At 47.1% G+C, this 26,314-nt stretch overlaps 2 protein-coding genes across 5 annotated transcripts in view; both read left to right on the forward strand.

The window, feature by feature from the left end:
* The window catches only part of Vwf (von Willebrand factor), a 154,417-nt gene extending 135,638 nt beyond the window's left edge, over nt 1-18,779 (forward strand). The window contains exons 47-55 of one of the 2 annotated variants that reach the window (XM_029534982.1): nt 3,956-4,066; nt 7,921-8,101; nt 8,801-8,841; nt 9,283-9,399; nt 14,867-14,965; nt 15,669-15,797; nt 16,265-16,304; nt 17,900-17,997; nt 18,452-18,754. In XM_029534982.1, coding sequence (XP_029390842.1) covers nt 3,956-4,066; nt 7,921-8,101; nt 8,801-8,841; nt 9,283-9,399; nt 14,867-14,965; nt 15,669-15,797; nt 16,265-16,304; nt 17,900-17,997; nt 18,452-18,640 — 1,005 coding nt within the window. In that variant the 3' untranslated portion in view covers nt 18,641-18,754. Of the gene's footprint in view, nt 1-3,955; nt 4,067-7,920; nt 8,102-8,800; nt 8,842-9,282; nt 9,400-14,866; nt 14,966-15,668; nt 15,798-16,264; nt 16,305-17,899; nt 17,998-18,451 lie in introns of both variants that reach the window. The other variant, XM_021190195.1, reaches the window with a different exon arrangement.
* A 3,736-nt stretch (nt 18,780-22,515) lies between these two features.
* The window catches only part of Ano2 (anoctamin 2), a 339,560-nt gene continuing 335,761 nt past the window's right edge, over nt 22,516-26,314 (forward strand). For all 3 annotated transcript variants that reach the window (XM_021190379.1, XM_021190380.1, XM_021190381.1), the window contains exon 1: nt 22,516-22,857. In XM_021190379.1, coding sequence (XP_021046038.1) covers nt 22,836-22,857 — 22 coding nt within the window. In that variant the 5' untranslated portion in view covers nt 22,516-22,835. The remainder of the gene's footprint in view (nt 22,858-26,314) is intronic.

The raw sequence follows: 26,314 nt of genomic DNA on the forward strand, positions 1-26,314 counted from the left end.
TCCTCCTCCTCCTTCTCCCATTGAGTTTGTGTCATTCAGTTAGTGTTTTGGGAGTGGGGTCAACCTACCAGGGGTGACACATCATTAGAGAAAATGGACTCTATTCTCTCAACAGCTACCAAATACCACTAGTCCAGCTGCTGGTGGGATTTTGTGTCCACTATCCCACCCTACGATGGGATTTTGTCTGTCTGGAGCTTGAGCAGGACTTGTGCATGCTGTCACAATTTCTATAAGTTCATATGTGCAACTGCCCTGTTGTGTCTGGAAAAAAACCCAGTTTCCTGGATATTATCAACTGCTTCTGGCTCTTACAATCTTTCTGCCTCTTCTTCCATGAAGACCTCTGAGCCTCAGAGAGGAGAAGTATTCGATGAAGGGTTCAATGAGGGTGGGACCTTCCATAGTCTTTTATTCTCTGCACTTTGAACAGTTAGGGTTCTTTCTTATATTTTTTTCAGTGGGGAGTTTTGACTTCAAAGGATAGAGCCCATTTCCAGTAACTGTAATAAAATAATCTGTGGGAAAGATATAGAGGACCTTCTAGAAATTAAGGGTGTGGTAGATAGGAAGGCAGCATGGTCATGTGACGTTTCTTTTTTTCTTGTCACATCTGTGGCAGTGCATCATGTCAAGGACCCATTTTGAGAAGTGTGCTATTGAGTGACTTCATAGTCATGAGACCATGACAGGTTGCCCTTATACAAACATAGATGGTGTATATGTTAATCATTCAGCAGGTCTCCTGATGTACTCTGAAGACATATTAATAACCAGATGCATGAGACTGTTTCCTGTGGGATATGACAATTTATTTTCTATCTTCCAAAACTTTTTTATTTTTACAAGTAACTTTTTTTATTTTTACATTCTAAAGTAATGGTGAATGTATTGTGTGTACACAGAATACTAGTGTATACATGTGATAGTAGTTGTGTATGCTACTCTTTTATGTGACTGTCTGGGTAGTAGGTCTGTTTACAGCAGCAATGGGAAGTGTGAGAATAATTTACTATGCTATTATCTATTATCTTAGGATGCTAGTGGACAGCAATTGTTGCTCCATTATAATCCATTTGTTTTCTGTTTTCTGAGACATGTTTCACTATGTAGCCCAGGCTGGCCTCAAACTTGTGATCCTTCTGTTTCAGTCTCATGAGTCCTGGGATTACAGGCATGTAGCACTGTGCCTATTTCCATCATAATTTTATGCAGCCACTGTCATACATGTGGCTCATTGTCAATAAGGTACAGGATAATGTTTTAGTCACTCATGATACTTCTCGGGAGGAAGAATGACAGCTCTTCTTTGTACGTGTCACTGGGAAATGAAGGGCCAACATAGGAAGCAGAGTTGCCCATAGCTCTCCAACTCACTTGAAACCAGCAAAGACTGGTGTGTGCTGACTTAGAGCCCAGGGCCCATTCTAGGCCAATACAACTGGAACCTCAGATTTTATGGTTTCAATATGAAATGTCCTCATAGACTTCTGTGTTGAATGTTTGGTTCCCGGGTAGTGAAGCTGTTTGTGTGGTGGTGGAAATTTTAGAAAGTAGGGCCTGCCTGGATGAATTGGGGGTGTGTCTTTGAGGCTACCCCCATGCGTCCTGTTCTGCCAGGGGTAACTTTGGTCACAACTACACAGAAGTAACTAATATTCCCAGGGTACACAGGCTCATGTAGTTCTGGGAGAAGGACAAGGTCTTCAGCATATGGCCCTCAGGTAGCTAGCTTCAGCAGAGAGCAAGGGTCCTGGATTCTATGTCTTCCCTCTGCATGCCAGCAATGGTAATCGTGGTTCTAGGATTGTCCTGCTAAGGACATTAGGCATTTTCTATTCAGCAGTGAGTGTCTGCAGGTCCGGTGGATATTAGACTCACTTCTGTTAATTTGAAAGCTGGTGAAAACAGGATGGAAAAGAGAGCAAGGTGAAGGGTCTGAGAAGCATGCGAGGATACATGTAAACTAGAGAGTTTGGTGGAATAACTGAAAAGACAAGGGATGATGAAAATGTTGGTTTCGTTTTGCTTTTTTGATTTTTGGCAGGGAGATTTCAGAAAGGGAAATTCTGTAGCATGGCTGGGGCATCTGGGCATGAGAAGCCAGTGGGTCTCTGGGATCAATGTAGCTAGGAATCATGTGTAATATTGACAGTGTGAGGTGCATCAAAGGATAAAGGAGTGTATCCATCCAGATGACTCGGCACTTTTAGAGACGCTTCTTCAGAGAGGTAGGTATACCAGATGTCTCAAGGCGCTGGTTAATTCTCCTCAGGCGTCCCTGGGGTCTCTACTTCTTTCATGGCATCTGGAATGTCCTGGTTTTTAGTGGAAGGTGTGTACAGTGCATTATCCTAGTTTGTCAGCTCCCCCCATAGCACCCTGAACCTCATCTCTGCACAATAAGTGACTCGAGTCTCTGTTGATAAAAGGCTAGGGACAGCTCACTGCGCACTGCCGTGACGTGGGTAGGGATGCCAATAAGTCCCACGGAGATGGTGTGAACTTGAGCTGAGTCTCTGGGGTGGTTGCACACCCCTAGGGAAGGCAGTGTTGGTGCCTCTTCAGGTTTGACACAGCTTCTGAGCCTGCCTGGGGAATCACACATGCTTGGCATCCATGCCATCTGGATCAGCCAGCTAGCTATTCCTTCTCTCTTAAGGACATAGCCCCAGGGTCAAGCCTTGTCCTGGGCTCTTTGTCCTTAGCTCCAGACTCAGCCACGATGTCAATGTCATTCTTTCCACAATGTTCAGAGGAGGGTTTTATTCTTAAGGGTTTTTTAAAAAATAGTTTTATGTGTATGGTCCATGCATTCCTTGTAGCCCCGAAGGCCAGAAGAGGGCATTGGGTGCCTTATAACTGAAGGTACATATGGATTTGGGCCACCATGTGGGTGCAGAGAATCCAATGTGGGTCCTCTTAACCACTCCTTCTCTCCAGCCTCTTAATCTAAGTCCTTAATACTTTGGCCATACTAGAGGTTCTTCTGCAGGCAAGACGGACTGACAAACTCCTAGGATGCTGGCGTCCCCTGCTTGGTTCTCTAGGGAAGATCAGTCTCTGTCATTTGCTCACCTCAGCTTGCTTTTATTTATTTATTTTTGGTAATAGATACTATACTATTTAAACTACTAGGTAAATGGCAAGGACTCTTACCTCTGCAAATTAGTGTGTTAGCCAGCATTCTAATGCGACAACAAAATACTTAAGAACGCTGGCCTAGAGGAAAGGGTAGTTGTGACCCGTGGTTTCAGTCTGTGGCTATTCATCCCCTGCCTTTCCAGGCCATAGTGGGGCAGAATATCACAGTGGGGGAGTGCATGGCAGAGCAAAGATGCTCATCTCATGGTGGCCAGGATAGGGGAGGGATGGAGGGAGGGTGCAAAATCCTCCTTCCAGGGCACAGCCTCAATGATCCAATTTGCTTCCATTAGGCTCTACTTCCAGAATTTTCTACCAGCACATAGTAGTGCCACAGGCTTGGGAATAAATAACATGGTAATTTAGGGGACATTTAAGAACTAAAGTGTCTCACATGCTGGGCAGTGATAGACTTAAGATACTCATTTGTGCAGGCCTTCACCTACAAAGAAAAGACTAGAGAGATCCCAGGCACCCTGAGAGTTCCCTGCAGTGGACAAGCAGTCCTAGGTTTGGCCATGGCAGAGCTCAGACTCATTAGGTGTTTCTAAATGAACTCTGGACTGTCTTTAATAGTCACCTGGATTAGATATTGGTCTCAACATGGAATCTTCTGGGAGGGCGGATTGATTTCTTCAGCCTGTGAAGACCTAGCTTAGGACAGCAGAGATGAAACTATCTGGCCCAACTGTCTGGGTTATCCTCTCCCCAGGGCTTGGGAAATGGGAAGCTCAGGTAAGAACATCTGTTTCTCCGTTGCTGGTCTGGCCTACACTCTGTTTTTTTTTTTTGCTTTGTTTTTGTTTTTCAGGGTTTTTCTTACGTTCTCCACGAAGGCGAGTGCTGTGGAAGGTGCCTGCCCTCTGCTTGCAAGGTGGTGGCTGGCTCACTGCGGGGCGATTCCCACTCTTCCTGGAAAAGCGTAGGTCTGGGTCCCAGGGAGGAAGAAGTGGGTTCTGCCCTGCGGCCTGGGAGTCCATTTTGCAGTTCAAACCACGAGTACTCCCCTTCCTCGTTGTCTGCTTTCTCTACAGGGAGTGTAAAGAGCTGTTGGTTTGAGTCCCCGCTGTGGGATTCCTACACTCCTTAGGAGCTAGTTAAGGCTGCCTCAGACTCTTCCCATTTTGTGGATTTGAGGAGAAGCCTAGTGGCTTCCCTGAGAGATCTGTAGACTCCCAGGGATTTAAGGCCTCTTGTTCATGGTGACCCTGAGGTCATGCAGTCCCTCAGTGGTTGCTTAAGGGGTATGGTCTCACCATTCTGTGTAGTTGGTGGTCTACCAGGCTGCATGGGGCTACAAACACTGTTCCATACTACATTGGCCCAGGCCTTGAACTTTTGAATTAACTTCAATAGAAACTTTCCCAGTGGTCTGAGAGAAGTAGAGAAACTTATACTTCAAGGAACCAAACAGTCTGGCTCATAAAGTTCCTCAGCTGGTTTTGCAGGTCTAGATTTAGCATTTTGTTAAGTTGTGGGCCCCTCTCTCTTGTTCTTTCCTGTCTCCTCTGGCTTGCAGTACTCCTTCCGATAGCTCAGAGCAGCAGCTTGATCAGCTGTCTTCTGTGATCCCCAGGTGGTCACTTCTGATGGTATATCAAGCCATTTTCCTTAAGTTATTATTTTTATTGTTATCCTCTAACAGTTCTGTACATTTATAGAATGAATTTTAGTCAGTGTCATGTCTTGTTCTCATCTCTCCTCCCCCCTACCAGAGTCCTTCTTAATAATGCCTCCCTCTTATTTTCATATCTCTCTCTCTCTCTCTCTCTCTCTCTCTCTCTCTCTCTATATATATATATATATATATATATATATATATATATATATATATATTTGGTTTACTGAAGTCAATTAGAGTTTCTGTCCCTGGTACAGATGGGATGCTATTTTTTAGAATCCCAATTGCCAGCCTATCAGTAGCTACAGCCTTGGAAGGAAGGACATCTTCCCCCTACAGTTGTTCGTTGCCCACGGCCCCTCAGGGGGTGGAGAGCTGCATGGGCTTTCTTCTGTGACGCTATTTCTGGAGAGACAGGAGCCATCATCTATTAACTCAAGAATGGAAACCAAGACAGATCAAAGTATGGACACCAAATTTTAGCTTGGTATACCAATGAGCTTTATTGGGATTACAGGAATGTAGTGAGGGGTTACTTAAAGTAGCAGAAACCTTTCAAAGACAGCTGCAACAGCAAAGCTCACCCCAGCATCAGTGACAACTCACAAGAGTTGGAAACCTGGAGTTCACCGCACAGCCTACAGGCAGCTCAGCGGGTTGGAGAGTGTCCTGTCTAAGATGTTCACTTGGTCTGAGACTTTTCCATGCAGCTTGGTTGGTCTCTGCCTCTTAAAGGCAACTCAGCTCTTCTTAGCTTCTTTTAGGCAGCTCAGATTGTCTGAGGGTATCTCTGAGCAGTCATTACTGCTTATGCAACATTGGAGAGGGAGAGGCCTAGTGGTTCTGGTCAGTTTCAGAAACTTCCTGAAGACTTCTGAGTTGCTTACTTCCTGAGTTTAAGGAGCTTCCCTGTTGGATGAAATGTTTTGCCTCCTCTTACAACATCCTGTTTCTTAAAGACCTCCCTTCCAGATGAAAGCTGTACCTGGGAGGAAATTGCTATATAAGTCACCCCCTTCCCCCTTTGCAGTCCATGATGAGGCTTTGAGGGGCCCAATCCTGTGCTGGTCTTTCTCTCTCTCTGCTGTGCATTTCCCAGTCCTCTGGATCTCACATTCTTTCTGACACTCTTCTATGATGATCCCTGAGCAGTGGAGGGGCACTGTAACTGTCTCATTTAGGGCTGAGCACTCTGCTGTCATTATTCTTGGCACTTTGGTCAGTTATGAGCATTTGCATTAAACTTCCACCTGCTTGAATGAGACGTTTCTATGAGGAAAGCTGGACACAGCACAAATATAAGTGGCAAACAAGAGCTGTCTCTCCTCTTTTCTGGAAGCATTAATTTTACCACATATCCCAGGCTGTCTTCAAACTTGTGATCCTGCCCCAGCCTCCCGAGGGTTGGGGTTACAGGTGTGTATCACCATGTCGAGTTCAAGCCATTTTACTAACCACGGAGGGTTGTCTCCTGGATAAGCGTAGTTCTGATGTCAGAATGAGAACAGTTCTTTCCCTCCAGTTAGGAAGGATGAATTGATAGTGCTAATCTTAGAGATCCTGAGAGGCAGGGTTAGAAGAATGCATGGTACCCATGTGGCTCCTTCCCTCTGGCTCCTTCCAGTAGGATGAATATACTCTCTTAGAGAAAGAAAGGTGAAGGTTGTGTCTTGTCCCTCCAGGGTCATCTCCTACCCAGGTCTTTCTCCTCCTCAATAGCTTAGTTTCGCCATCTGGATGTCTGCTGCCCCCTCATGACTCAGTTACCTGTGGGTTTTCTGTCTGTGTGCCCCTCCCTCAAATGTTTTTTAGCTTTTCTGCTTCCCACTTATCCTTGACTAAGGAGGTTTTGTCACCCCCACCCTCCAGTCCCCAAGGCCAGGCCTAGCTCAGAGCAGAGGCTGCTCCATCTTAGGGATCAAGTGCTGGTCCCTATGGTACTCAGTCCTCCCGCCCCTTCTCCATCTCCAGCATGGCTCACACGGCCTAACCCACAGCAGTGCTTGGGGGTCATGTCAGCTGCTCTCTTTCAGCTCAGGTCTTGACCTGACCTATAAGACTTGGGTGTGCCCTGGGACTTTGACTCTGGGATCACATCAGGAACCATTTAGAGGTGGGAGGGGAAAGGTCACCTTAATGAATCCCATGGTCAAAACATATCAAGTGGTATGCAGAGTCGAGAGGCAAAGATAATGGCTTCATGTGTCTGGCACATTCTGCATTACAACTGTATAGAGAATGGTGGCAAGAGTTAGGAGAAGTGGGTCAGAGCTGAGGAGAGCAGAAGGTAGCTGCTTAGACATCTGGGTACTAACGAGCAAGGTAGCGCTCATTGTAAAAGGTTTTCCAGGCAGAACCTCCCTTTCCCCCTCCCTCTTCCCTTCCCTCCTTTCCTCCTTCTTTGTTTTCCTCCCTTCTTTATCTTCCCCTCTTCCTTCCTTTTCCTTTCTTCCTTTCATTTGACAAAATCTGTCCGTGCATCCTAGGTTGGTCTTGATCCTTCTGCCTCAGCATCTGGAGAGCTAGGATTACAGATGTGCATCTCCTGCGTATTTTTCTGAACCATGATTCCAGCTCTCAGTTGTCTTTGCCATTAGAGAGCAGGGTGACAAAGCACCACAGGGACCAGCCCTCAGCCCTTTCAGGCAAGGCTAGTCATCCGCAGGCTCAGAGAGTTCTGGAATAGTTTGCAGATAACCCAGGGTTGGGAACCTGGATTGCTAGCCCGCTGTCAGCTTCCTATTTCCCTGTACAAGGGGGAGAAGCAACAGGTTAAAAGGGGGAGTTTCCTCTCTGTCTGTTTTGTGCCAGCCCACACTGCTGTTGGAAGTGTCCTTAATCTCTCGGTTCATCTCAGAGCCAATGCTAAGGATGGCAGGGAGCATGCCCCTTGATTTGCCCATGCTGCTACTCCAGTTAACAATAGTGGTGTAGGGGATACATGACTGGGCTAGGATCTGGTCAGGGTAACGTAGACCCAGACTTACTGCAATGACCCCGCCATTCCCTCTGTGGACATTACCCTGCCGTTTCAATAACGGTTTGAATGAGAGCTTACTTTCAGAGTCCAGAGAATTCCCCAAGAACAGCACACTGCCATAAGATGTTGGGCCCCCGTCTTGCCTGGCACCTCTCAGGGTCTTTGTACTCCGCAGGTTGGATCTCGGTGGGCTGTTCCTGAGAACCCCTGCCTCGTCAATGAGTGTGTACGCGTGGAGGATGCAGTGTTTGTGCAGCAGAGGAACATCTCCTGCCCACAGCTGGCTGTCCCTACCTGTCCCACAGGCTTCCAGCTGAACTGCGAGACCTCAGAGTGCTGTCCCAGCTGCCACTGTGGTGAGTCGGGCTGGCCCGGCCTGGCTGGGCCTGAGTTTGCCTTCAGGACTCTTTCTTCCCCATACCCCTGACTTCTTTGGCTGTTCAGCAACTCAGAGAATGGGCACAATAAAAATCCGTTCCTTCTGCAGTAGTGAGAATGCAGGCAGGAGAAGGCAATGGTAGCTTTCTGCAGGCCACTGTGCCTGGCTGAGCCCAGCGATGGCTTTTTAACTACTGTCTTGTATAATCCTCACGATACCGACTGAGTGAATGGTTGTCTCTCCTTGGGCCAGCTTTCTCTGACTCTGGAGACAGTGTTTTCAGTAGGACAATATTGTGTCACCCAAGGAAAGGATTGCCATCCCGGAACCCTGCTGGCAGAGAGGCAGACAAACAGCGATAATAAGTCATAAACTCTATTTTTTTTTGCAAGCCCAAGGGATAAGTCACCCACGCATCCCTCAGCCAGGAACTCAGCTAACTAGTGCCCCAGAGGCTCGTCTTCCGTTAGGATGGGTAGTGAGGAGTTGGACAGTTCGGATATATTGGTTGAAAGGGGAAGAAAGGCCACTGGGGCCCAAGCAGGAAGACACACAACACCCTGGGGTAAGATGTGGGGAACTGTCAGAGGGGACAGGTGAGGGAGGCCAGGATGTGGTTAGGGGATCAGGTTTGAGGAGGGTGTGTCTATATTCACATGTTGCTTTGGTCCCTCAGAGCCTGTGGAGGCCTGCCTGCTCAATGGCACCATCATTGGGGTAGGTTGGAGCTAAGTGATGGGATGGGTTTGGGTATGCTGTGGGACGAGTAGGCAGAGCAGTCTAGGGTGGAAAAGCAAGGAAGCTGGAGACCGTCTAACCACTCCCAGGGATCTATCCGTCTCCTATCCACACTGGGGCCATCCTTCTCATTCTTCAAGGCATGGGCGGACTGCCCTGCACCTCACCTCCTGGACCATACCCCACGCATGTGAGCATGCCTTTTGTACATATAGAATCACGTCCCGGTCACAGAGCACATTTCCATTGAACACCTCTCCCACTGGCTGGCTATCTCTTTTACAGTCTCCACATTTAAGGTAGGGGGCAGAGGGAATGGCCACCAGAAGCAGAGGGTGCATCTCAGTGATGGCTGCCTGAGGGGACGAGGCCGGAGGAGTCTCTGGCCTTTGGAAAACCCGACTCTGGCTCTGCTTTCAGCCCGGGAAGAGTGTGATGGTTGACCTATGCACGACCTGCCGCTGCATCGTGCAGACAGGTGCCATGTCCAGATTCAAGCTGGAGTGCCGAAAGACTACCTGTGAGGCCTGCCCCATGGTAAGAGGGTCTGAGGGACTGAGGGCTGAGGTCACTGTGGAAGTCAAGCAACAGGACTTCAGTGGGTTCCTTGAATCTTGCCTTAGCTCTGATTATGGGCAATATCTGACAGCTGTCAGGACACCCACTCAAATCGTATCCCTCAGAAATAACGGCAATTTAGTCTTAATACATTTTTAGCATTTTCTCCCTGTGTTCTAAAACTAAGCACAATGTTGCCAAGACTTTTGATGCTATTATGCTCACAACTCTGTATCTTTAAAATCATATTTTAAGAAACCTTCCACCATACTCTGGAAACATTAAACAAATATCAGTCAAGAAATGCTAGCGAGACCCTTTGCAATGTGCGAGACTCTACACGGTCTTCATCTAAACGGATGCGTCCCAATGCATACAATCTACTTTTCATTGTTAGACATTCGAGTCCTCTCAATAGCTCATCAGGAGCCTGGGGAGATGGCTCAGTGGGTAAAGCACGTTTAGGGCAAACATGAGGACCTGAGTTCGAATCCCAGGAACTCACGTAGAACTGCGTGCGGTAGAACATGTCTATAGCCTCATTGCTGTTCCTACAGAGCGATAGGAGGCAGGGACAGGAAAGTTCCTGGTATGCAGTGTGGTGGGCAATGAAGAGATCCTGTCTCTAAACTCATAGGCAAGTAGCAGGTGTCCTTGGACTTTTTAAGTGGTCGGTGGAATGTGAATACCTGCGCTAATACGTGGACACATGGACACACGAACACACACTTCAGTGTGCAAGTGCAGACAAGCACACACACACACACACACACACACACACACATACACACATACACACATTTATTGTTTCTTTCTTTTTATTTGTCAAGTTGTGATTCTTGCTTGTTCTAGACACATTCTTAAGGTTTATTCTGACAACTAGATACTTTTTAGCTTGGTAGGTGAAAAGAAATCAATGTATCATAATTTAAAAGTATATTTTAGTTTATTTTACTCTTAATTTTAACATAATTTTAATTGACACAAAAATTATATATATATATTTAAGGGGTGTATGATGTTATTGTTTTAATTGTGACTCTTAATCTTACCTAACAGGGATATTATAAGCCTCACACAGGCTGATGGGATCTAAATGCCCGAAGAGGCCTTAATTCTCCCTGCAATTACCTTTGTGTTGGGGCTTCGGTTTTTTATTATTAATTAATTAATTAATTAATTAATTAGTTTATAACCGAGCACTTTGGTTGTTTTAGACATCGACGGGCAAGCTTCCTGTGAGCTAGAGGCAGGGATTATCTTAACTCAGGTGGCATTAAGAGGGGGCTTCTCCTGGCCTTCACAAAGCCATGGGCTGAGAGGTGGGCAGCCAGGGCCCTTGTAAGCAGGGCAGAGCACAGGGCAGGTGCCACCTGGGAAGGATGGGGACAGCACAAGGAGCAAGGTGGGAGCTGAGAGCTCATGTGGGCACCGCCTGCTTTTATCCAAACAAAGCACAAGTAACCCACATCTGCATTCTCTATGGCATTTCTACAGTGTCAAGTTCAAAGCAAGGCTTAACAAAATGTCAGGAGAGTGGATGGCCCTATAGAAGACACCGCTCTTTCTGATGGTCTGATTCAATTGAGAGAGAGAGAGAGAGAGAGAGAGAGAGAGAGAGAGAGAGAGAGAGAGAGAGACAGAGAGAGACAGANAGAGACAGAGAGAGACAGAGAGAGACAGAGAGAGACAGAGACAGAGACAGAGACAGAGAGAGACAGAGAGAGACAGAGAGAGACAGAGAAAGAGAGAGTATCTATGCTGTGTCAAAAAAGAAACCAATTAAATACAGATTCTTTATCTTTTGCCAAGTGGCAGCTGCTGTTTTAGGAGTCCCCCTACCACACCCCAGGCCTTCAACGTGGAGTAGAGTAACACTGTCTGCCATTGCACGCCACCCCCTTCACCTCTGCTGTTCACTGACCGGCATTCCAAGCAGTGCGGAGGGAGACAGATACAGAGATTCACATCCCTGTCATCTGAAAACTGAGCTGGGGGTGAGGTGGAGCTCATAGGTGGAGCCTATGTGGGTGAGGGAGGACTATTAGCCTCCCCCCCCGCAGCAGCGCCCTCTAGTGTTTAGAAAGTATGGCAGAGTCACTCACTCTGCCTCCAAAAGGAACTACTTAAAACACATGCCCATTCTGTTCTCCAGTATTCCTTTCTGTTCTCCAGCATTCTGATGTCTTACTAGAGCATTGTACCCCCATTCAGAACCCTAGATTAGCCTGCCTTCTATGTGATTTTCAAGCTTTGCTAAGACTTGCCTACTGTAGGTCAGCATCTTTACCTGGCTTTGGTACTCCTTGACCATTAAGGACCTCAGTACGTCTCTGTGGGCGGGGCAACTGGAGTGAGTGGCACCTAGGTTGACCTGCTTGATACCTCCACCAGAACAAGGTGGTTCGCGCTGATGAGTGGTAGAGATGAGTGAAGCTCGACAGCGAACGTAAGGAAAGCATAGGGGGAAGAGAGGCCATCCTGCCATGGGATGCTCAGCTGACCCTCCACAACGGGTTGGATGTCGACTATAAATGTCCAGGATGGAGGATGGTGGACAGCCAACAGGTAGATGTAGAAGTCAGCGAAGTAGGCGGGGCTTGACTGAAGGGCATGCGCAGCTGAGGGGGTTCCCAGTGAAATTTAGAGACAAGGTGGAACAGGAGCGAGCGGAGCTAAACTGACTGCAAACGAGGACTCACTGATTGTAGCAGGGATATTAGTGGTTGCCTAGAAACTTGAGCCATTGGTGGGGAAAAAGTTGACTCCTCCTGCATTGACCAGTAGTAGCCAGAGACAAGGTCCCTGCGCATGTGTGTGTGTGTGTGTGTGTGTGTGTGTGTGTGTGTGTGTGAGCTGACTTTCCACAGTGAGTTGAAAGTCCCATGGGACTGCCCAGGAGAGTGGCACGTGGTAGCAGCCTATGACACACATGCCTGCTGGCAGTGGCCACCTGGGTGTCCAGCTGTACTTAGGCAGGTATCTTGTTAAGGTTTTACTGCTATGAAGAGACACCATGACCACAGCCACTCTTACTTATATAGGACCACATTTAATTGAGGCTGGATTACAGTCTCAGAGGTGTTGCCTGTTAGTGTCATGGCAGCCTGCAGGGAGATGTGATGCTGGAAAAGCTGAGAGTTCTACTTCTTCATCCACAGGCAGCAAGAAGAGACGGTGAGCCTTGCTGGGCATAACTTGACCTCAAAGCATGCCCTTACAGTGACACACTTCCTTTAACAAGGCCACACCCACCCCAGCCAGGCCACACCTCCTAATAGTGCCACTCTATATGGGCCAGACCTTCAAACACCCGAGTCCATGGGGGGCTGTACCTATTTGGGGTGTTAGGAGGGGAAGGCGCTGTTTCTTTCAGATTAATGCGTATCCCTTCCCGTCTCCTGAAAAACATGGCTTCTTTATTCTTCACTCTCTTGTTCCTTCCTGTTCCTTTCCCTTATAGTCCTCTTTGCTTTTTCTATTCCTGGCTGGGCTCTGCCTCCCTGGTGTGTGAATGTCACCCCCATTGTCCTTTTAGCTGTTCCCTGCCCCTTCCTCCCTCCTTCTCCACTCACAGGATTTCCTCCCCTTTTCGATAGAAGAAAACTGTTCACTTTTCTGTCTCAGGACACAGTTTCCTGTGTTCTTCTCACACTCACTAAGAATGCCCAAACACAAGCTCCCATGAAGTTGGCCTGACTAATGGAGGCTGTGCTTCATTTCCTCAATTGACTCAGAACCAATTGCTCACAGTTGCTCGGCGCTTCCCCCACCTCTTTTCTTCCCTCCGATTTTCCTTGCTTTCGTACCTTCCAGGAACTGTGCATTGTAAAAACAGTTTCAACCTCACAATGGAAACACTGCCTCGTGATCTTCACAATCCAGCAGCATCATTTCAAAGTGGTACTTCTGGCCCAGGGCCCGAACTCCCTGCCTCTGTGTTGAGCTCCATCCTTACGTCCAACCCCCAGAAGACACATCAAGTTCATAGGTTGATTTATGAGGAGCAAATTGCTTAAATCCACTTCTGGGCAAGCTTACTGATGCTGGCCCTTCATGTTGGCAGAAACTTCCATCTGGGTACTAAAACTGATTGATTAGAGGTCATCCCCTACCCTGTATTACAAGATAAAGTCTTATACAGTAACTCAGGCTAGCCTAAAACTTTAGATGTTTTCCTGCCTTAGCTTCCCGAATGCTAGACTTATAGGCATCAGACACTATGCTTAGAGTGTTAAAGATTTTGTCACATGTCCTCTGGTCCTCAGAGAATGGCTGCAGTTCAGTGATCACTACAGGTGGCCAAATGAAAACAAGAATGGCAAGTGTTGCAACCCCACAGAACTAAATATTTATTAGTGTATGCATGTGCATGCAAAAGCCAGAGGCCAGCTGTCATCCTGTTTTTGAGACATGGCCTCTCACTGTGACCTTACCAGTTAGGCTAGGCTGCCTGGCCAGTGAGTCCTTTTTTTTTTTATTTTTATTTATTTATTTTTTTTAATGTTTTTTCAAAACAGGGTTTCACTGTGTAGCCTTGGCTGTCCTAGAACTCACAGCCTGGTCTCAAACTCACAGAGATCCACCAGCCTCTGCCTCCCCAGTGCTGGGATTAAAGGTGTGTGCTACCAGCACCTGCCTTTAAAGGTCAAGTAACCATCAATTTATTTCTGATTTTGCCTTTAATAGTTGTTTTATTATCTGTCAACTGTTTGCCATTGTTATCCAAAGGGGTGTGTTTGTGGTCCATCCAATACAAGCTCCTGTGTCACTGTTAGAACTGCACTCAAGGGATCTTAAGCTGGAGAGTGTCATGGCTGGATAAGTTGTAGGAAGGTCTTTCTAACGGATGTGTGGTAACCTATGGGATGAGGCAAGGACAGAGTGGGGTGACAAAATAAGACTTTGCCAGAGTCAGAGGAAGATGATGGTGACTCCAATGAGTCAGTGACAGAAAGGGGTGAGCATGAGTGACAGTGGATGAGGATGGGATACATTTTTGGCAAGACTTAGTAATGGCTGTGGCAGAAGCCATGAGAACAATGGATGGAGGAGTCAAGATCACTTCTGGATATCTCGTTTGAGTGACTAGGTCATGACACTATTTGCCAAGATAAAAGACAACCAGGAAAGAGTGGTATTTGGAGGGGGAAAAAATCAAGTCTCATTTTGGTAGAAGTCTCAAGACAATGATTAGTTATCTAGTACACAGTTGGGTTTGTAAGTTTGGAGCTCAGTGGAGAGGTCTCCCTTAATAAGTTAGAGTGCTACACAGCTTGAGTGAGATGCACATAGATGGAAGGAAGAAATGCCAGAGGGAAGAGTGAGGCCTGGCAAAATCTAGCTCAGGATGTCTGCTGCACACTGGGAGCAATTGTGGGATAGCAGAGGTAAGAAGTCAACCAGGAGGGGAGTTAACCATGACTGCCATCTTTCCTGGATCCAGGGCTATCGGGAAGAGAAGAGCCAGGGTGAATGCTGCGGGAGATGCTTGCCTACAGCTTGCACTATTCAGCTAAGAGGGGGACGGATCATGACCCTGAAGGTGGGCACAAGCTGAACTCAGCCGTTCCCTCTCACTCCACTCTCTCGTTTCTTTCTGGGGGGGGGAGTGTCTTTTCTTGGGGGGGGTCTTTTCTTTAAGTAGAAGCACTAGTGTGCAGTCATTGTTGGTTTCTTTTCACACTTCATTTTCTAAAGAAAGGGTAGGTGACGTGTGGAAGGCAACAGGGTGTCCTCTTTGACTGCCTTGTCATTCTGCTGTTCCTGACAAGTATGTCCTTGGTGTATGGCCTCATGATCTGGATGAGTTTTTTAAAAAGATTTTCTGTAGCCTTGAGAGTCGGTGGGACTGGACAAGCAATTGGGGTGAGCAGACCCACCCGTGACTTCTGGAACTATCTGGTAGGTCTGAGAGATGGCGTCTTGGTTCATCTCATCTAAGCTATCAATTAGTCAGTTTACTGTTACTGTGTCTTCATCTTGTAAGTACTTACATGGTTGAAATAGTCTGAGGACTTTTTATATTTCTGCAGCTCTCTTCATAACAAACAAGTTATGGAGCCAAGACTCCACCTCTAGTCTGTACTCTGAGTGGGTCAGGGGGTGTTACATGTGGTCTCATCCTTCTTCTATAGTTCTCTGTTGTTTTAGCAGCTCCAAAGAAGTCAAGGCCGTAGCTCATGGTAGCTTTGTAATCCAAATGATGTCATGGCATTTGCTCTACCTACTCTTCTTTGTCTTTTCAGCAAGATGAGACATTCCAGGATGGCTGTGACAGTCACTTGTGCAGGGTCAACGAGAGAGGAGAGTACATTTGGGAGAAGAGGGTCACGGGCTGCCCACCATTCGATGAACACAAGTGTCTGGCTGAAGGAGTGAGTAGTTGCAGTTTAGACCCTGCCTTTGTCTTGAAGATCTCACTGTTTGGCTCTAAGGATGGTGTTCTGTGCAACATCTAGCCCAGCTCTTATGCAGTCTCACAGTCTCCAAGACAGATAGCTGTCCTAGTTGAGGAGTCAATGAAATGGTGAAGAAGAGATAGCTCTCTGAGATGTAGGATGCTTTGAAAATGGTTGGTCACTGGAGGGAAGCCATGGTCTTTGAACAGGGAGGCAGGACATTGACTCCGTTTTATTTTTTCTGGGAATGAAGTTTCTGACCACTTTGGTCAGTTGACTCACAATTGTGATGTGAAAGCAGTTTACCTCTAGGGATTTCAGCCCAGAGCTCTGAGTTCTGAGTCAGGAATTCATATGATCTGAGAACCTGTCCATGTTGAATTATTTGTGTCTTTTTCCTTCTTTCTTTCTTTTTCTTTCTTTCTTTTTTTTTTTTTTTTTAGGGCAAAATCGTGAAAATTCCAGGCACCTGCTGTGACACATGTGAGTCCAATACTTATACTTCCATGTCCATCAGAGCAAGGCCAGGCATCATTGTTTGAAATCAACTTTTTTCCAAAAAACTAGTTCTTAGTTATGAGTTGGTCATTATGTTTACCCATTCAGCCAACTCCCTTCCTTTCCTGATTGTCATTAGCCAGCTCAAATCTCCTACCAGTCACCCTGAAGTTATCATGGTTTTTCCTGCTCCATCTCTTGCCTCCTATGCATCTACGAATCCTTGATTGTTCACTAAGTTGTATCATAAGGCTAGCCCAAGTATATGCCCTTATTTTCATCAACCTTGGTCCCTCTTGACTTTGTAGTTACACAATGCCGGTGGCTCTTATTGGTAAAGTGGTGGATAGTCTTGGAGATGTGCACCAGACAATATCTGCCCTGGCCATTTTGGTGTTCATGAGCACAAGTCACAAATTTCTTGTTTAGACTAATTCTTTTAGTTTAGTGTGTTGTTTTAGATTCATAAATTCATGGTGGCAGTTAGATAAAGGTAAAAGCATGAATTCCTTCAGTCACTTCTTCTTTTCTTGATGGTTGGCTGTGACAGACCAATGATGGCCATCACTGAACAGCAGAAGGAGGAAACACTCTGAGAGGGTTTCTTTCCAAATCCCCCTCAGAACAGTTTAAGAATGTGAACTCAGGAAGCCATTAGAGAAGGTGCATTCTTTCTGGATACTGTTCCTAGGGTCTGGTTAAGAGGGTGTTATCTATAAAACCAGCAATAAGGACCCTTCATTGGCCAATATGCTCAGGAGGCTGTAAGACTTTTTATAAGGAAAATAAGCTAGGCTCAAGAATTGAAGTCTACAGCAATAGAACATTGGCTCCAAATTCTTGTGCAGTTGGAAAACTTTCCCGAATTCTTCTGAAGTTGGGAGGCAGGCTAACATGTGTATAGGGTTGGCCTAGATTTGGAGCTATGCCAGGATGGAAAACCATCATGCCTCAGGGCAGAGTGGTGAGCTGGTGTTAGACTTTAGACTTGGCAGTGAGTCAAGTCAAGCAGAGCTTCACCTCTGAAGGCTACTGTAGATAAGGATGCTCTCATGCTGGTGACATAGAAGTAGCAATTCTCAATATGACAGTTGCACAAAGGTTCTTAGGAGTCTCCTGAGCCTCTACAGAGGAAATGAATATGTATGTGACCATAACATTTGCCTTCTTGGCCAAATACAGTCATGAGCTGATATTAATTCTATTTAGCAGCTACTCCATTGTCCATTAGTTATAGTTACAGTATGATATGATAGCTCTGGCCATGAAATTTAAAATTGTATAAAAGCAACTGTCGTCTGTCTATATGACAAAAACACAGTGAACCTTGGCTCCTTCTGCAATTAAAATTATACTGTTTAGTGGGCTAATCCCAGTAGCAATGATATCTCTGCATCTGAGGAACCAGGGGCAGCTGAGTTGAGCTTGAAGAACTTAGTTCCTGTTCCTGCAACTGGCTTTGGTTAGTTGTTGATGGAAAGGGGAGCCGTTCCAACTTAGTGAAGGCGCTGGATGTGGAAAGTGTTCTATAGAACCCCAGCTAGCCAGCCCTCCAATCCCACCTCTTGCCTGATCTACAGGTGAGGAGCCTGATTGCAAAGACATTACAGCCAAGGTGCAGTACATCAAAGTGGGAGATTGTAAGTCCCAAGAGGAAGTGGACATTCATTACTGCCAGGTAAAAAAGCTGTGTGACTTCAGGAAGACCTGGGTGGGAAAAGCTAAGTCTCTTTAGTTGTAATCTAGAAGGCCCTGGAAAAGTTATAAGGAAGAGAGATACCAGGAACTGTAAGCGTTGTTTTTAAAGTAAATGTTTCACTTAGTGAGTAGAACTGTTTGAGCCTAGAAGAAAGACCAGGACAGATCTGTAAAGAGATTGGGGTGTCATTTGTGGAAGATGGGGGGGGGGATTCAGGGTCAATCAATGTGTGTAGAAATCAGGGCCAGAGAGGTTTGAATATGTGTAATCATTGGAGAAAGGAGGCTCACAGTTTCCTGAGATCTACCTTTCGAAGCTGCCTAGCTCCCCCAGGAGTCTCTGGGTAAGGCAGGAGGAGGATGGATACAGGTTATCCCAGAATCCTGCTGCCCCATCCAGCATCCTGATGCCCCATCTCTCTGCTGAATTACAGGGAAAGTGTGCCAGCAAAGCAGTGTACTCCATTGACATCGAGGATGTGCAGGAGCAATGCTCCTGCTGCCGGCCCTCGAGGACGGAGCCCATGCGTGTGCCCTTGCACTGCACCAATGGCTCTGTCGTGTACCATGAGGTCATCAACGCCATGCAGTGCAGGTGTTCTCCCCGGAACTGCAGCAAGTGAGGCCTGTGCAGCTACAGCCGATTCCTACTGATGCCCATGCTATGACCTGACTAGCCAGAGAACCACTCCCTCCCTTGTACCTCTTGCCCTTGGTGCCCTCCTGGGCCCACAATAAAGGCCAAGTTCTCATCTTAACCAAGGCTGGTGGTGGACTGTGTCTGAAGTCTGAGATGACAGATGTGACCTGAATCTGAGGTCTGAGGCTGGTTTTAAGGGACAAAGCACACGGTCCCTCTGCAAATACTCCTAGCCCAGTGTCTGGAGGCTGAGGCTATCTAGTATCCAGGAAACAGTAGGATTACAGCATCCTCTGGGTGGGAAGGGACAGGGTGAAGATGTCTCTCCAGAAACTCAGCCTGGTAGCCTGAACCTATTAATGTATACTTAAGAACATCCAGTTCTCAAATCTCTCAGTCAGGTTACTTCTGTGCATGGCAGAGAGGTGGGCCCTGGAAATCAGCTCCTGCTGTCAGGGTGAACGATGACATATTGACGAGGGGTGAGAAATCTATGTACATAGCAGTCCTGAGTCCCAGTGGGAAGTAGGTACCTGTAGATGGGATGCCAGCAGATACAGAGGCCAGGTCCCACCACAGGCTCAGTCATAGCAGATGATCTCTAGTCTCAGAGTCAGATCTGGGCTCTACCTGTGGCCCTCATCCAGGTGTACAGTCTTCCACAACTCCTACATGGCTTTCAGACTCCCTTTCCTTATCTGTAAAATTAACATGGTCATCTCAGTGAAAGGATTGTGAGGATCAACAACTCGTGCTTAGGAAGTGCGAGTGTCCTGGGTGACTAAGTGCTCTAATGTAAGAGATGAGCATAAAAGGAGAAACTCATCCTCAGGTGGGAACCAGTGGCTCTTACAACCTGGGTGGCAGAGTGCTGGGGATCTCCTGCATCCCTGTGGCTGAGATGCTCTGAGGTTTTAGCTTTATGCCAGCTGCCAAGGCCCTTCCTGCTCCAGCCATCCTTAGAGGAAGGGCGGGGTTAACACAAAGCAGCAGTCTAGTTCCTGAATCCCTATGTGGAGCCATCACCCCCAGGGACAGCTGGTCTTTCTTGGAAATGTTTCAGAAGAGCATGGACACTGTACTGATGAGAAGGGAAGGATCCTGGGTGGGAGGGAGAGAATAAAGCCATGAAGACAAAGGGGATGTCCTGGATGTGTTCTGGGAGTTTGATGGGTACCAATGTTCATTCCAAGTCTTTTCACAGAGAGGATAGTTACCTCATCAAAAGTCCTAGACAATGGTGTCAGAAACGATTTAGGCATCTAGTCTGTCGTCTCTCTCTGACCCATGTACGGATAATGAAAATGGCCCAGAGAAGTCAAATGGCTTACAAAGGCTGAGCAGTGTCTGAATGGCAGGTCCTGGTTCAAAACCCAAGTGCCTTTATAGCTAGGCAAGAACTCTTGGGCCACTCAGCACAGAGCACCACAGTTGCTGGTCATCTTCCATCATTCACATGGGACTCAGTGACTGCTACATCTCCAGGTCTTTACCACCTGCCACTGCCTAGGGCGAACTGCACAAGAAGCTCTGTCACAGGGGACAGGCCATGATGATGCCTAGGTTTGTCAGAGAGCTGGGTGGGGTAGACAGAGGGAAGGAAGCATAGATGAATGTTTTATATATCTCCTTAATAATTCAAAGGCTGTCATTTCTCCACATCCCCGGCTCCCCAACTTTGAGTCATTGCTAAGGTCAGCCTCTGGAGGAAACCAGATACAGGGACAAGGAATTGACTGTCACTCTTTTGACTGATCACTTAACACTACCTGAGAACAAGGACAGCTGGCTAGTTTTCTTGTGATCTGCCCTTGGTGGCTGAATGACTATTCTCTTGTGCCATTTCACACAAAAAAGCCAAGTCAAGAAAGTTACCTTCCAATTAAAAATACAGGAAGAGGATCAGGTGGGCTGTCCTACTTTGCTTTTTATTGCTGGGATCAAACAGCTCCCTAAGCATCTTGGGGAAGAAAGGGTTTTTAGTTCAGCTTACAGCTTAGAGTCTATCATGAAGGGAGATCAGGGGAGGAACTCAAGTTGGGAACCTTTGGGCAGGAGCTGATAATATAGCACACAGAGGGGCGCTGCTTACTGGCTTGCTTCCCATGGCCTGTTCAGCCTGTTTTCTTCAAGAAGCCAGCACTACCTGCCTAGGATTGGCACCGCCCAGAGTGGGCTGGACCCTCTCACATCAATCATTTATGAAGAAAAGGCCCCACAGATTTTCTTCAAGGCAATCTTCTGGAGGCAATCCTTCAATTAAGGTTCCCTCTTCCCAGGTGACTCTAGCTTGTGTCAAGTTGACAAAAACGAACCAGTACACATGTATGTCTCTGTGCATGTCTGTGTTCCTTTACCTACAGATTTCCTAAGGACAGAGTCTACCTTTGATACTAAGGACCCCCTTTTTACGGTCACCTTTAGACCAAATGAGGCAGAGTCTTAGCTTCACCTGACAACTTATCGTAGCCTAGAGTCATCTGAGGCACTCTTAATTGAGGGATTGCGCAAGGAAGATTGGCTTGTGGTTCTGTCTGCTGGGGGCTGTCTGGATGGATGCCTGAAGTCAGAAGGCCCAGCCCACTGTGGGTAACACCATCCCCGGCAGCTGGGCCTTCACAGAGCTGGGGTAAATTAGAGAGAGCCTGGAACAGTGTTCCTTCAGGGTTCTTGTGTCTGGGCTTGTTGCCTTCGGTGTCTGCCCTGACTTCCTTCAATGATGGACTGTGACCTGGAAGTTTAATGTATGTTCAATAAACTTTTTCTTCCCCTACCTCTTTTAAAACAGCAGCAGCAGCAGCAGCAGCAGCAGCAGCAGCATCAACAACAACAACCACAAAACAAAACAAACAACAGAAAAGTAACTAAACATGCTTTAGAGGGGTGTCATGGAAAAACTCTTTGGGGGAGGATAGAAGAGGGATGGATGGCAGGCAAGTGCCTTTTCAGTAATATAAGAGTGGAGATGACATGGAGAAGGGTCCCTGGAAGCAGGAAGCAGGTGAAGGAAGGAGAATGAAGGGAAAGAGAGGGAGAGAGATGCAAAACTGCAAGGTGCTCTGAGCTGGTTCACTGGAGCAGGCTGCCTGCTTTGGAACCTGGGGCACACGGACTGTGGACGCTTCATGTGTGAAATGACTGGAGGCTGAGACTGAAGAATGAATGCTGGGTAAAACAAAGCACTTGAGAGACTCCCGAAGTCAAGAGGTTTAGATAGACACCAGCCATTAATCCTCGAGGCTGGACCACGACACTTTCTGTTTTCTTTCCATTCGGTTGCATTTCTGCCACTGTCTTCCGTAGAACAGGGGACAGACATCTCTCAGATTCAGTGATCACAAACAGCGTACTTGATGCTGATGTAATGCTTTCCCACCGAGGAGGAGGCATAATATCAAGGAGCAGCATTTGCTTCTGGCATCTTGGAATGTAGCTCACATCCCAGAAATGGCCCTTTGGAGGCTTTCTCTTCATCCCTCCTCTGTCCATGGTCAGGTCCCTAAGCCACCCTAGGAAGGCACACACCACTCTTGTTTCACAGCTTAACTTCTAGGCACACTCTTAACTGCCCTGGGGAAGCTCAAATTAACACATGCCCTCTCCCCTCTGCCCGGTATTGTGTACACTTGGGGCTGCGGTCCCCCCACCCCCAGACCTCTGCTGGAGTAGAGTATGCGAGGGGGCCTCATTGTGCTGTTTAAGTCCCTACTACTACTCAGGGCTGTAGTCCGCAGACTGGTGACACAGGAAGGAGGCTTCGCTGGGGACTGGAAACTAATCAGCCAGGCAGTTCATGAGATAATCCGGTTGAATTATCACAGGCGAGCCCGGCTGTGTGGCGCTCACTCAGGCTCCCAAGTGGAGTGGAGGAGCTCCAGCAGCATTTACTCCCTGGCCCGCAGCCCCTGCATGACCCCAGCGTGGTGTCTCCAGCTGCACCTGAGAGTGGGATCCTTTCTGGAAGTTGGGCTAGCATTTCAGCGCAGGAGGAGCTCAGGGAAAGACCCAGGGAGAGGGATGGATTGGAGGAGGTGGCAGCCACTGGCGAGGGGCGGGCACCTCCAGACGGAGCTGAGCCGCGATGGAATTAACTCCCTGGCAGCCGCATAAGCCTGTCCAGAGTGGAGCGAGGGCGGCCAAGGGCCACCAGTGGAGCTTGGCATCTGGGGACCAGCACCATGGCGGCCCCTGGGCTGCAAGGTAAGTTTCCCCTGCCCAGGACCCTGGCTTTCAGCATCCCACTAGTTGAAGGAAGATGTGGAGGAGAAGGGATTCTAATACCTGTTCATTGGGATGAGTGACTTCAGGTGAACTTCCCTGAGGTAGGGAAGGTGAGGGTGCCTGAGTAATTCTCTAAAGTCTTATTTTTATTTACATATTTTATCAAGGAGGGGACAAGTGGCAGAGGGCTGGTGTCCCCTCTCAGTGGCTGGTCACCAGTTCTACTTTGCTTCTCCTTGCAACATACAATCTGAGGGTAAGTAAGCTGGGAGCCAGGTTGATCTGACAGTGCACTGAGGACACAGCATCCCAGTGGTCTCTTCTCTCAAAGTCCTCAGGAAGGGCTCTGACACAGGAAGAGCCACTTTCCTTGGGTGAAGGCAAGCACAGGTGTGACATTCTCACAGGTGTTTCTTAGAAGAAAGGCAGACTGAGGTGGGGTTTGGGGGCGCCAAGGGTGTTATTTTACTGTGCCTTGAAAATCAGATGTATTGGGAGCTTGTCTTTGCCTGGGGTGGAAGTTGCTAGTTATCTTGCTGCTGGAGTTGGAATGGGAGGTGCCCGTGGCTTGGGAGTGAACAAGGCGAAGGGATTTGTAGGCAAGTGTTAGTCATAGTCCTGGGAACAGATATTTCCAGGGATTATGTGGGCCCTGGCCAGGGAGGGAGGTCCTACTGAGGATGGTCAGATCTTTGTCCATAGGCAAGTGGCAGGTAGCTAGAGAATCTTAAACAAGATGTGTGTGTTTGAGTATGCACATGTGTGTATATGTGTACACATGTGTGTATATGTGTGTATGTTCTTGTGTATGAGTGTGAATGTACATGTGTGTATGAGTATATGTGCATAAGTATGTATGTGTGTGTTTGACTGTGTATATGTGTGTGTGTGTGTATGAAAGTGTGTATGTATATGTGTGGATATATGTGCATGAGTATATGTGTGTGAGTGTATGAGTGTGTGTACATGTATGTGTGTATGTATATGTGTGTATGAGTGTGTGTATAAGTATGTATATGTGTGTGTATATATGTGTGTATANATGTATGTGTGTATATATGTATGTGTGTATATATAAGTGTGTGTATGTATATGTGTGCATGAGTATGTGTGTGTGTGTGTGTATGAATGTGTGTGTGTGTGTGTGTGTGTGTGTATTAGAGTGGTAGAAACTGCTTTTTAAGATGACAGTGACAGTCTTTGGTCCCTTCACCTGTCTGAATTTTGAGACCTGACACCAGTCCCCTCAAGGAACCTCAGGGTTACTCTGCACCAGCTGCTAGACATCTAGGGCCCATGTGGTTCTGTTACTGTGCTGCCAGGCACTGCCATGCAGGTCTCTGAAGCCCCAGGAAGGCCCTGTTCAGCAGCCTCTTCTGTCCCCTCATTGTCTCTATGTGCCTTAGCATCATAGTGGTAGCTGATTGAAGGTTGAACGGGGGTTGGGGGAGGGTTCCAGACACCAACCCAGGTCCAGCTCTAGTTTCCATGTGTACTTTCTCTTCACCTTTCATGGTGGGGTAGATCAGAGGGAAGGTGGCATTTGGGTCCCAAGGGGAACATATCTACTCTCACTTTCTGAGGATCTGATTTTTTTAAATCCATCTATCCAATGGCTCATTTCTGCTGGATGAGAGAAGCCTTCTATCCCAGCCTGCACATGGATGTCTAGAGCACACGGAAACCATGTATTTGACAGCTAGAGATGGGGGGCTGGTACAGAAGAGCGTCGATCTCTGCCAGTCTTTACTTGTGGCCAGGTGGTTAAGGAGGAACTCTCTAAGGAGGTAGCATGGAGATACCTAGAGAATGGTTAGCAAAGAAATAATAGGACTCATGGCATGAAAGTGATGGGGTTGTCCAAGGACCAAGGGGCAGCCAGTGGCTGGAGCAATGAGATCAGGATGTCAGGGTCGGGGTCGGGGTCAGGGTTGGGGTCAGGGTCAGGGTCGGGGTCGAGGTCAGGGTCAGGGTTAGGGTTGGGGTAAGTGGTAAGAATGAGTCTGACTATGTGTCTTATGGCTGAGGCCAAATGTTCTTGTATCTAAAGGAAAATTAAGGCTATTCTTTATCAAGCACTCCAATGTACCTGAGACTAGCAGATGACTGACATAATAGCTCTGGGGGTGGGTGGGGTCAATACTCAGCTCACTTCACAGAAGGTAAACCTGATGCTCATAGTAGCTAAGGACCATGCCCGTGATCACACGTTCACCAACCTCTGTCATTGAAGGATGAAGCTGGTCTTGGACCACATATCTCCCCCACCAACTCACCTTATTGCTTTTGTTCTATTTAAAAGAAGTCATTAGCAGGGAGGGTGGATGTCAGTAATGGAGAATGGGAGATGCGGATGAGGCTGGGGCTGCTACAGTGGGTGCTGGTATTGCAAGGGGGTTAGTTACATGCTGTGGCCGTACTTCAGGGAGGGCTGCACCCTGGCACTGCTTCCGACCTGAAATCAGCATGGGTAGTTTATTTAAGGGGCTTAAGGCCAGACGGGCTAGGGCTATATACTTAGCTAGACTAAGAATAGCCACTGTCATTGAGAAAAATGTATGAGCTTTCTGACAGGTCAGAAAAGGAAGTAAGTCACATGGCTCTCGCTGTCTATAAAAGGAGACCAGCTCACCAGCATTAAACTTTAAAATGAATGTTATAAGCTGAGTCTGATAGCGTTTGCCTTAATCCCAGCACCCAGGAAGCCGAAGCAAAGGAACTATGAATTTAATACCAGTGTGAAGAGTTTATCAAGGACCTGCCTCAAAACACTACGTATTGATGCTTACATAAGATGTTGCCCAACATAAAGAGCTGAAGATTTAGTAATAGATTTAATTTATTTTATTTTATTTTGCAACGCTGGGGACAAAACCCAAGGCCTTCCACCTGCTAAGCTCTACTGCTGAGCCAAATCCCTAACAACCACTAGTAGGTTTTAGAGAGTATTATTCATGGATAGTTATTGGGTGGCTTCTGATAATTTAAAATAGAAGATGTTTCTGTTTTATTCTTATTTTACCAGTCTGCTTTGTTAAATTTATATTTTATTTTATTCATGTGTATGAGTGCTTTGCCTGTATGTATATCTGTGTACCTTGTGCATGTGTGGTGTCTGTGGGGACTTGGGGGGGTTTCTAATGACCCCCCAACTGAGTTACAGATGGTTATAAGCCACCATGTGAGTACTGGGATTGAACTTGGGTCCTCTAGGATCGCAGCTAGTGCTTTTAACTGCTGAGCTATTTCTCCAGGCCCTTCTGTTACCTGTTTAAAATGGCTGATTGGAAGCCATTAGGTTTATATGATTCGTGGACCAAGTGGTCAAATCTCTAATTGGAATGGAAGTACATAGTATATAGGAAACTGCATTTAATATTCCATGTAGACCAGTGGCTCTCAGTTTCTCATATGACCCTTTCCTCAGGAACTGCTT

Source organism: Mus pahari, chromosome 2 (assembly GCF_900095145.1).
Source record: "Mus pahari chromosome 2, PAHARI_EIJ_v1.1, whole genome shotgun sequence".
Lineage (NCBI taxonomy): Eukaryota > Metazoa > Chordata > Mammalia > Rodentia > Muridae > Mus > Mus pahari.